Source organism: Acinonyx jubatus, chromosome C1 (assembly GCF_027475565.1).
Source record: "Acinonyx jubatus isolate Ajub_Pintada_27869175 chromosome C1, VMU_Ajub_asm_v1.0, whole genome shotgun sequence".
Classification (NCBI taxonomy): domain Eukaryota; kingdom Metazoa; phylum Chordata; class Mammalia; order Carnivora; family Felidae; genus Acinonyx; species Acinonyx jubatus.
The window spans coordinates 145,993,756-146,005,965 of NC_069381.1; the positions used below are offsets into that span (position 1 = coordinate 145,993,756).

The 12,210-nt window shown below is 40.3% G+C and overlaps 1 protein-coding gene across 2 annotated transcripts in view; it reads left to right on the plus strand.

The window, feature by feature from the left end:
* Positions 1–3,981: 3,981 nt before the first annotated feature.
* Positions 3,982–12,210, plus strand: part of DAPL1 (death associated protein like 1) — a 47,835-nt gene continuing 39,606 nt past the window's right edge. For both annotated transcript variants that reach the window (XM_053215114.1, XM_053215115.1), the window contains exon 1: positions 3,982–4,095. In XM_053215114.1, coding sequence (XP_053071089.1) covers positions 4,038–4,095 — 58 coding nt within the window. In that variant the 5' untranslated portion in view covers positions 3,982–4,037. The remainder of the gene's footprint in view (positions 4,096–12,210) is intronic.

The window sequence follows — 12,210 nt, forward strand, 5'->3', positions numbered from 1 at the left end:
ACATATATCTCTCATACTTTCAGAACTGGGCATTAGATACTGTATATAACTAATGTTAAGAGGAAAAATCTAAAGATGAAATGCAACTGCTAAACTGTGATTGTATGAAGAAGGTAATAATGGCTCCCCACATACAAATTAAAAGAAGAAAGTACTACAATGAAAGTGTCATAATTTTAAAATATTATTAACGTCTTTAATGTTATATCATCCTTTCACTTAAAAGACAAAAAAAAAAAAAAGCTATCTGGCAACTTCACTGTTATGAGAAGCCATTTTACAAGGCTTTCAGCATTACTAAGCACCATTTCGAATACTTTGGTCCTAGCAGGAACTACTCTCCCATTGCAGTTAACCAGACCAATATCCCTCTTAAAATGAGGTTTACAAGCCTATTTAAAGGGTAATAACACGTTGCCTTCTTTGGATGAGACTTTCATCCTGATGGAGGCTCTAGTCCATCCTCAGAGTAAAGAATCCAGGTTATACTCATGTCACAGCCTGCAAAACAGGTCTGGGTTTTGAATGACTTACACAAGATAGAGAGAGAGAGGACCCTACCACCCTAAGTGGGCTGCTCCACGGTGGTGCACCTGCCCCAAGGGAATCAGAATTGGGATTCCAGGCCTCCTGTTCCTGTGGAAGCAGAGATAGTGGCAGAGTGGGGAAAACCATGCTGGCAGAGATGGGGAAGGAAAAACACATTGTCCTCATTTTTGCTTTTCCCCTCTCATGTTTCTATATAGTAAAACAGGTTGGTTGTCTCTTCGTGGTTTATGCCACTCCTTTATTTACTCCCACATACGGTCTTGTTAATAACTGGTAGATATTTCTATTTGGGGGGTAAAAGGAAACAAATGCCCTATCCATCTGTGAGGCTCATGTTAAATATGTAGGGTTGGGGGGCGCCTGGGTGGCTCAGTTGGTTGGGTGTCCGACTTCGGTTCAGGTCATGATCTCGCGGTCCGTGGGTTCGAGCCCCGCATCGGGCTCTGGGCTGACAGCTCAGAGCCTGGAGCCTGTTTCGGATTCTGTGTCTCCCTCTCTCTCTGACCCTCCCCTGCTCATGCTCTGTCTCTCTCTGTCTCAAAAATAAATAAAACATTAAAAAAAAATTTAAATATGTAGGGTTGGGAAGGATGGAATCTAGAGGGGATGCCCCATGGATTCTAATTACTTACACCCTTCACATTTCCTTGGTTTGCCCTCCTTCACCATCACCTCCCGGACGACATCACTGCTGTTAGCTCAGATCATACTGTTGAAGGCCTTGCTTGTAAATGAGGTGAAAAAGAACCTACTTAATATAACTTCATGGTAAAGTAAGCATTTGCTCAAAAGAAGCCTTCCTTGCCTGGACATGCATGATATTCTATCCAATCAGTTGGGCTGCCCTCAGTACAGCCTCTCCTAAGGGATGGCTGCCCTTTGATGCCCTCCTGGCTTTCTGCACCTTGCAGAAAAGGAGGCCAATCAATGAGTTCTGGACAACAAGCAATCACACATCTAGGTTTTATGCCACAGACCCATGCCATCTAATACAGTAGCCACAAGCCACATGTATCTATTTATAGTAATATTTAAATTTTAATTAAAATTATTTAATTTTAACAAATTTAAATTTTGATTTCTCCATTACACCAGCCACATTTCAAGTGCCCAAATCAAATGTGGCTTGTGGCTACCCTATTGGTCTGAACAGATACAGAACATTTCCATCATCGCAGAAATTTTTATTGTCAGCTACAGAAGGAATCCTCTTAGCCTTCTTCTCATCTCATCTTCTACATCCCTTATGAGACTGTGAGATTCTCTGAAAGTGGGGGTGGGGTTTTGTCACCTCTAAACCCCAGCTTCTTGTCCAGGGCTCTGAGGGAAGGCACTCACAAAATATTTGCTAGATGGTATGGATGATCCCTCCTTTTTGCTCCTACAGCATGTACCTACTTTGGTCAAAACACTTTAACATACTTTTTCCCTGAAAAAAGGTTTTATTGATTTGTATTGATTTTAAAAGTAATACAGAAAAATAGAAGATAACAAAAATCAACAGGTAATATTCTTACCTATATACAACCACTCTTAACATTTTGAAATATTTTCATTCATTATTTAACAAATAGATATTTTTGTTGTTTACTGAGGTATAATTTGCATACAGTAAAATTCACTTTTATATGATCTACGTATGATATGTGACAAATGGAATTGCCGCCACAATCTCTTGACTATTTCTAACAGCCTTGAAAGTCCCCTCCTGCCTCTTTGTGGCTAAACCACTCTCCCCACCCCCTCCTCTGGCAATCAAATCTGATTTCTGGTCCTATAGTTTTGACTTTTCAAGAATGTCATATAAATGGAGTTATATAGTAACTGGCTTTTTTAGTCTTCTTTCATTTAGCATAATGCTTTTGAGATTCATCCATGTTATTGCATGTAATTATCTGTTCATTTTTTATTATTGTGGAGTAGTTTCCTATTGTATGGATGCACCACAATCTGTGTATCTGTCCTACATTTGATGGATTTGGGGGTTGTTTATAACTTTTGTCCATTATGAATAGGAGCTGTTAAAACATTCAGACGTAGATTTTTGTGCATACATGTGTTTTCATTTCTCTTGGGAAAATTCCTAGGAATTGGATTGTTAGTTACACAGTAAGTGTATGACTAATGTTACAAGATATTTTACAGGAAACTGCCATACAGGCTTTCAAAGTGGCTTTTCCAATTGGCATTTCCACCAGCTGTGTATGAGAGTTTCAGTTGCTCCGCATATTCATCAGGATGCTATATTTTCCTTTTCTTTCTTTTTTTCTTTTTTTTTTTGTTTGAGCCATTCTTATACATGTGTAATGTATTTCATTGTGGTGTTCATTTATATTTCCCTATGATTAATGGTGTTGAACATCTTTTATGTGTTTATTTGTTGTCAATATCTCTACTTTGTGAAGTTTTTGTTTTAATCTTTTGGTCACTTTGTTAAATTGGGTTGTTCGTTTTCTTATTACTGAGTTGTTTCTTTATGTATTCTCAATGCCAGCACTTACCAGAAATGTGTTCTACACATATTTTATTTGCCCTTCAGTTTGTGGCTGGTCTTCATTTCCTTAACAATGTTTTCTGAAGAGCAGAGGTTTTGGATTTTGTGTTTTTTTGTTTTTGTTTTTGTTTTTGTTTTTTTTGAAGTGTAGAAGTCTCTAATTATACTGAAGAACAAAGAAATATTTCTAAGTAACTGCCATATGCTCAACTTTGATCAGCACTGGAGATACAATAAAGCTTAAATTTGGACTTTTTCTTGTTAACAAAATTGGCATCTATTGGCTCCTAGCCTACTTTTTCACTGTCTTATCATGAATAGTTTCACATCATTAAATATTACTTGAAAACATGACATGTAATGTGTACCTAGTATTCTCATGGCTATATCTTAACTATCCCACTGTATTTGGGAATGTTTATATTGATGCCAATCAATTCTAAAAAATAAAAAAACACATGATTGCCATCCTTGTGAAGAAGTCTCTGCACATCCCCAATTATCTTCTTAGTATGAATGTTCACAATGACAAAAGCTGGGGCGAAGGCATAGTGCTTTGTTTTCTAAGTGTCTCTTCAGAAAGACTATGGATGTCTCCAAACAAAAATCTTGACCTCCTTGTCGCACCAGAATGTAACCGAGAGCCTGTCACATTGTAGATGCACTGTATATACTTGATGGATGAATAGTTGGTGAGAAAAAGAATTCCACTGAACTTCATCCTCTCCCCTGCCTCTGGCAAAAGAAAATAGGAGTTCCCTTAGCCGTCTACCTTGCCTTCTGAGATAAAGGGAACAAGAAGAAAGCTTTCTTGTAAGAGAAAACTTGCCAAGGAGATGGAGGTTCCCAGAAAGCGAGGTGACAAGCCCTGTTGCTGCTCAGCAATGCCCTGAAGGGGCCCCGCCCCCAGCCCATATAAAGCCAGGGTGCAGTGGGGCAGCAGCTGGCGCTCAGCCTCCAGAGCACCGGACTGGCATTGACACTGGCACACGCTATGACAAATGAAGTGCAAGTCCTGCTCTCCCCGCTGAAAGGGGGGCATCCTCCTGCAGGTAGGCTACCCACCTGTCCTCCATCCTGCAGATGACCTCACTGGCCTCACTGCTGTCGCTGCTCCTCCTTCCACCAACCTTCGGCGGAGGCACCCCAACAGAGTGGAGGTTCTTAACATCCCCCTGTTGCTGTAACTTCATGCAACCTGCTTTCCCCCTATGTCTTTTTCAACCTTCTGGGCTTGTGTACAAACCACCTGGGGGTTTGTTAAGCCCCTGCTGAATTAAAAGCTAATGATCTAGGAAGGTATAAGGGACTCAGTGCTCGTGAAAAGGGACCTTCCCTTTCTGGCTGGAGATTAGCAGTGACACATCCACAGGAAGGTGATTGACTGCCATGGCAACCTTCCTCCCAAGAAGTTCCAACCCTAAGACTCAGTCACCCCAAGATGCCTGTACATCATCTGACTTTGTACCCAGGCAAACCAGTTTCCACAAAGAGGACGGCAACTTTATTTTTCTCTCTTTCTCTTCAGGCTTTGGGATTGGGCAGTGCTATCAATAATGTAGTTTACCTTGTTATCAAGCTAAGGAGCACTTTTTAATAAGGACCCAAGCACTGGAGGGGGCTGACTAGAAAAGGTAGCAATCAACGTGTTTTGCAAAGTAGCCACAGTTTTCTCTCACTCTTTTTTTTTAAACTTATGCTCTCTGAAATATGGAAATTAGTTTTATTGTACTTAACCATATGTTCATATAGATTGGCTGAGGTATGCAGGACTATTTTTAGCCAGCTTTATGTTCTTTCAAATGCCTTCCTTCTTTTTTCCTTAAGAAAGATCTCAAAATCTTGACCACTTTGTTCTTGCTTTTCTCCATTTACAAAATTTATTTATTTATTGGTGTAATTCTTTGGCACCTCTAAGCCAAGGTTATTTCAGCCATCTTTGCTGCAGAGGATGCTGGCAGGTGTAACCTTCAGAAAGCTTCAAAAACTGACACAGAATTCAATGGCTTTCTGGTGGGTGGCCCACCTGAAAAGAGTCCAAATTTTACTACTAAATCTGAGCTTCAAGTTTTGGACACGGTGCCCTGGCTTCCTGTAGCAGACTCCTGACATTTTATGTTTGTAATTGAATTTAGCAGTATTTAACATTATCTGTATTTAAAGTTAATGATGCTAACTAATGGTCAGGAACTATACATGCACATTATTAGAGGAGAAGCTCATTACAGAAAGACAAAAGAAAAAAGAACACATTCTCTTCCCGCCACTTCCACCCCAATCCTTCATAAAACGGATAAGCTAAAACCTGATTTGCTAAATTACATTTATGCACAAAGAACACAGAGATAAACTTAACCAAATGAAAGTTTGAATGAAACCACCAGGAACTTTCTGTCCCTCCACTAATGATTGCTAATTACTCTGTGTACATAGCACACCATGACTCCATCAAGTATGTCACAATGCCTCTGGCATGACAATTAATTATTATGAACTGTGACACTACAGATAAGAGGTTTGGGATAATTGGAATGGAGATGAAGGCAGACATTGGCCTCCCCGCTGAGAGCGAGGGAACAAAGAAACCTCATCCTTCAGCTCCTCTTGCTACATATTTGAAGCCTGAATCAGTTTGCTATGGCGCAAAATTGTATTCATGGCACAAAAATAATTCATTGCCAAGACTCCACTAAAACAGCACCTGACTGGGGCGCCTGGGTGGTGCAGTCAGTTAAGCATCCGACTTCAGCCAGGTCACGATCTCGCGGTCCGTGAGTTCGAGCCCCGCGTCAGGCTCTGGGCTGATGGCTCAGAGCCTGGAGCCTGTTTCCGATTCTGTGTCTCCCTCTCTCTCTGCCCCTCCCCCGTTCATGCTCTGTCTCTCTCTGTCCCAAAAATAAATAAACGTTGAAAAAAAAAAAAAAAACAGCACCTGACTTTTATAAACAATATAGAGATCCCTGAGAGCAGGAATCAGATGTGATTTGGTGGGGAGGGGCTGACATGGCCTTTGGAATCAGGCAGTCCCTAGGCTTAAACTCCGTTCCACATCTCTGACCTCAGTTTCCTCATCTTTAAAGCAGGGGCTAATAGGGGTGCCTGGGTGGCTCAGTCAGTTAAGCGCCTGACTCTTGGTTTCGGCTCAGGTCGTGATCCATGATGTGGAATCAAGCCTCACATCTGGCTCTGCTCTGAGCATGGGGCCTGCTTGGGCTTCTCTCTCTCCCTCTCTCTTTGCCCCTCCCCTGCATACACCCTCACACTCTCTTGCTCGCTCACTCTCAAAATAGATAAACTTTTTTAAAAAGTTGAGATAGTATTTAAAAAAAAAAAAATGAAACGTCTGCGAAGTTAGCCAGCTGTAACTCTTTCCCGCCTACATGTGCAGTCTTAGCTGCTTTTCTTTCACGTATATGAATACAATATTTTGCAACTCTGTCGGCCCTGGTTATATATTGGTGCTGTGAAACAAGTCTACATTAAACATGACGTGGCCTAGCCGCTCGTCAGCATAGCTTTGACTTTTCTGCTCTTCTGATTTGCCTCGCTCTCAATTTTAGAAGAACCCCATTACACGAAGAGCCAAAAATGTGTGAGTGGAAAGTAAGATGAGGAAGCCAAGTAACTCGAAAGAACAAGAATTCCTGCATTTTTCTGCATCTCTTTCACTTTGTAATTTGGTTTAAGTCAAATGAATCAGAGCCATCAGAGGGGTCACCATGGAACCCCCAGAGAGAATCAGTTTTCTGGCTCATTAAAGAGAGAAGGAGGTTTGGGGACATGCTCAAGTGTGACTCTCATGCAGAAAATGAGGGGGACGCCATGGCTACATAAGGACGGGTATCATTTAAAATAAAACAAATACCGAAGGCTTAATTCTCAACTCCAGTCTGCTCAAGTCACCGTATGGGGGTTAGTCTGTGAGGCTCGAGGAGACGCTGTGTGATACCTGCTACCCCACACATTACGGGGCCAGGGGTTGGGATGACCATAGGACCAGCTGGTCTCCTAGACATGCCCACAGCCCTGCAGACCAACGATGCACCCTCATCCTTGTTTCACAGAGGAGCAGACTGAAAGTCAGCAAGGTTGAGGGACTGGTCCAAAGCCACAGCTAATGGGGAGTGGGGCTGAGCTTTGAAAAGAAAGTGGGCCCCATGGCAAAGCTCTCCTGCTCTAAAGCCCTCTCTCATTACTTCACCACCTTCTCCTGACTCTCCTTTTGGGTCTTGATTGGCATCTTAAAATGGGCTGAAACATGGGGCCCTTGGGTGGCTCAGCCGATGAAGCGTCTGACTTCAGCTCAGGTCATGGTCTTGTGGTCTGTGAGTTCAAGCCCTGTGTCAGGCTCTGTGCTGACAGCTCAGAGACTGGAGCCTGCTTTGAATTCTGTGTCTCCCTCTCTCTCTGCCTCTCTGCCCTCATGCTCTGTCTGTCTCTGAAAAATGAATAAACATTTAAAAAATCTTGAAAAACATGGCCTGAAACATTGACTATAAATGCAAAGTGAATGTTTTGCGAACATCTAATCTTTAGTTAAAATCTTCAAATATAAGTGCTAAGTCACAGGCAGAATATGCACAAACCTTTGTGTTATTCAGCTTTCCCCCATTCATTTTCCACTGATTAGTGAAGGAAAAAAGTTTATTTTGCTGGAGGATGTATCTTTGTTTACCTTGACTACCCTCTACCAAAACCTGTTGTCTGGAAAATCTTAACTGAAAAGTTATTATATAGTATTAATACTACTCAGAGATAGGAGAGCAAAGGTTCATTTTCCCCACATAAATTTACATTTTTCTGATGAAACTATCCAAAAGGGCATCTTTCTCTTTTACATTTTTTTTTTCAACGTTTATTTATTTTTGGGACAGAGAGAGACAGAGCATGAACGGGGGAGGGGCAGAGAGAGAGGGAGACACAGAATCGGAAACAGGCTCCAGGCTCTGAGCCATCAGCCCAGAGCCTGACGCGGGGCTCAAACTCACGGACCGCGAGATCGTGACCTGGCTGAAGTCGGACGCTTAACCGACTGCGCCACCCAGGCGCCCCTCTTTTACATTTTTTAAATCTCTAGTTCATTTTGCTTATTGAAAGGACCTAAAGTCTTATATATTTGTACTGAAAAACCTGTTAAAATGTTTAATCAGTTCATATTTACCTTTCCCAATTGCAGTTGGTCCTTCTACAGAAATTCAAAAGGCAATATAGTCTCAAACATGGAATTGTGTAAATTATTACATCTTTAAGTAAACTAATTTAGATACAGTGGAACTTTGAAGCATTCTCATGAGCAGACCTATCTGGTATATTGAAAATGGGCAAGTACCTAATTGTGTTGGATTGTAAATACTTATTTGCAATGGTTTATCAACAGGCTGGGAGACCAGTGTGATCAGTATTCCCAGCAGAACTTTGAAGATGACCCTCCCACAAACTGGTTCCATCTGGTTCAGTCACCCCAAGTAGTGAGAGCCTTAATCGATATCTTAGTGTATCCATCTACAGTATGGGGATATTAACTTCCATGTCTTTCTACTGTACATGGCTGACCAAGTAAATTACCTGCCCACCAGAACAACTTTGGTACAAGAACTGTGCTCTGGAAATCCAAGGTGTCTGTGGTTTACTTATGCTTCCTAAATGACTGAGAGCATACAGCCATCACAGAGAGAATTCAAAGATTCCTGGATGAAAGTAAGAATCTTCTGGGAGGATTTTTAATTTCCCTTCAAATATCTTTGTTTTATTGTTCTTAAGGACATTCTTAAGAATGCATTCTTAAATTTCTTTTGACATTCTGTTAAGTGCCTTATATTCTTTCAAAGGGAGGAAAGTAATTTATTTATTTTGGAGTTAAGACTTTATAATAAAGATCATCTAGTTCAACTTCCAGCAAATTCTCCAAAATCCTCCTAAGATGTTCATGGCAAGTGGACTTTTTTTCTTTAACACATTGAGAGCCAAGGGACTTACTCTTGTCCTAGGCAACCTACTTCACTTGAATGACACAAACTAGCCAGGCTAGTAGCCAGGCTCTGCCTTTCAGGAATGTTCATCCTTTGGTCTTCATTCTCTCCTCTGGAACAACATGAAATAAATATGAGTAATAACAATTGTCAAGTGCCCACCATGAACCAGGTGCTTGTATCATCTCTATTCTCTAGAGCAACCTGAACAAATGGCATTATTGAAGGATGTAGAAACTGAGTCTTAGAGAGGTTTAAGTATCTTGCTCAAGGTTCCAGAGCTCAAGGTTCTAGAGCTATCTGATCCTACATAAAATTTCCTTACCAAGAAGCCATTCCTCTTCCACATGATAGTCCCTCAGATCTTTGAAGATGGCACCTAAGTTCCCTTGAGTCTATCTTCTTCAGAAGTGATCTTTCCAGACTCCCCAGTTCCCCCTCTGGTCTAGACTTCCCTAGATTGTCCAGCTCCTTGCAGATGAGTGGCACAGAACTCAATATTCCAAATGGCTTCTCATTCTTAACTATTGCTTATTTTAACTGTTAACAAGTTGCTTCTATAGTTGGTGATAATAGTCAGCCTGGTGGAAAAAAATATGTAGAAACAATAGCATCAGGGAAAACACAAAGAATATTAATAAGAAAATAATTACAGCCCTCCATATTTCAAAAGCACTTGTCACTGGGGCACCTGGGTGGCTCAGTCAGTTAAGTGTCCGACTTCGGCTCAGGTCATGATCTCACAGCTCATAGGTTCGAGCCCCACATCGGGCTCTGTGCTGACAGCTCAGAGCCTGGAACCTGCTTTGGATTCTGTGTCTCCCTCTCTCTCTGCCCCTCTCCTGCTCATGCTCTGTCTCTCTGTCTCTCAAAAATAAATGAATGTTAAAAATTTTTTTTTTAAAAGATACCTCACTTGTCACAAGGAGAATAAAAAATACAATGGGAGAGGTACTGAAGGCCCAAACTCTAGACCTCCTGTTTGACTCCTCTCAGTAGGAGAGACAACAGTGCTGTGTATGCCATCACCCCTCACACAGAGGTGCACGCCTCCTTAGTCTTCCCAGAAAAGCCATCCCTTCATTTATTTCACATTTACATTCCCTGGCTGTTCAGAAGATATTTTCACATCATTTGATTTCTGTTGCTGATTACTCTCTATGCCTTTTTCTCACGTAATGTTTGTCTGTGTGTGTGTGTGTGTGTGTGTAAATTTAAAGCAGATCATGTGTAAAAATAGCATTTTTTTCTAGACTGCATCTAATATTACAAAATTCTAACAAGAGGCTTTTATAATCAATGAAAAAACAACTTGGTGATTCAAAATGACCAAGTGGAGTTTATTCCATGAATGCAAGAATGGTTTGATAGTAAGATATCCATTAATATATCTTTATATATTAATATCTGTTAATATAATTAACCACATTAAGGACAAAAACCATGGGTCATATCCATGAATGCTAAAAACATATTTGTAATTTTTAAGCCCAATGAAATAGTAAGAGTATTTCCTTAATATGAAAAAATATATAAATATATATACATATATATCTGTGTGTATGTGTGCGTGTGTGTGTGTCCACCTAAGTGGAAAAACATGAAAAGCAATCTCTTAAAAATTAGGATAACAAAGATGTCAACTACCATGACTAACATTGTTTGACAGGAAGTAATATTATAATTCTTTGCAAGTTATATAATTTTTTTACCCGAAAAACCTAAGGGAATACACCAAAAAAAAAAAACCTATTATAAATAATAAGAATTCAATAAGATCTAGGTATAAAATCAATGATATAAGAACAACAATCTGTCAGAGTTATCACTGAAGAATCAACCCCATTTACAATAGCAACAGCAACAAGAAAGATAAAATGCTTAGGGGTTAAACTTAACAATAAATGTGTGAAATTTATGCGAACCAGTTCCTTTTTTTTTTTTAATGTTTTTATTTATTTTTGCGACAGAGAGAGAGCATGAGCAGGGGAGGGTCAGAGAGAGAGGGAGACACAGAAACAGAAGCAGGCTCCAGGCTCTGAGCTGTCAGCACAGAGCCCGATGCAGGGCTCAAACCCACAGACTGTGAGATCATGACCTGAGCCAAAGTCAGATGCTCAACCGACTGAGCCACCCAGGCGCCCCTTATGTGAACCAGTTCCTGAGCGACCCAAAAGAATATATAAACAATGGAAAAGCATACCATGTTCCTAAATAGAGAGCCACTAGGAATATAAAGATACGAAATTTCCCTTTAAAAAAATCTATAAATTTAAAGTGAGACCATTAAAAAAAAAATACCAGCAGGACGGTTAAGGAAAGAATTGACAAACTGATTTTAAGGTTCATATGGAGGGGCACCTGGGTGGCTCAGTCGGTTGAGCATCTGAACTTGGCTCAGGTCATGATCTCACAGTACGTGGGTTTGGGCCCTACATTGGGCTCTGCGCTGATAGCGCAGAGCCTGGAGCCTGCTTTGGATCCTGTGTCTCCTTCTCTCTCTGCCCATCGCCACTCTGCTCTGTCTCTGTCTCTCTCAAAAATGAATAAACGTTAAAAAAATTTTTTTAATAAAGTTCATATGGAAAACTAAATCAGAATAGCTAGTAAAATTCTGCAGAGGAAACAGCAAAAAAGTATTAACTCTATCAGACATTAAAATGTAATGCTACCATCACTGTGTGTCAACTATTCTTTAATAAATAAATATATATTGCTACCATCATTAAACTAGAGTTGGAACTGCAGTAAAGAGATTAATAGAACAGAGTAGAAGTCAAATAGAAAAAAATGGACAAAAATTTGAGCAGTTCATGAAAAGGAAATACAAATGGCTTGTAACACGCAGAAGCAAGCTCAACCTTTAATAAAATAGAAGAAATGCAAATTAAAATAAGATATCTTTTTCTTTGACTTCTTCATTGACAAAACCAAACATTTCCAGCTCCCATTGTTGCCGGAGGTAGGGGAAAGGAGCATTGTCATCAGAGCTCCTGAGATTGTAAACAGGTACAACCTCTGGAAGGGCAATTTGGCAAGATGTAACAAAATTCCAAATGCACATAGAACAAGATCACTTGTAGGAATTTATCCCACGGGTATACTTGCACTTGCGCAAAATTATGCATATAAAGCAATATTTGTTGCAGCATGATTTGTGACATCAATGAATTAGAAACATCCAAAATGTCCAACATT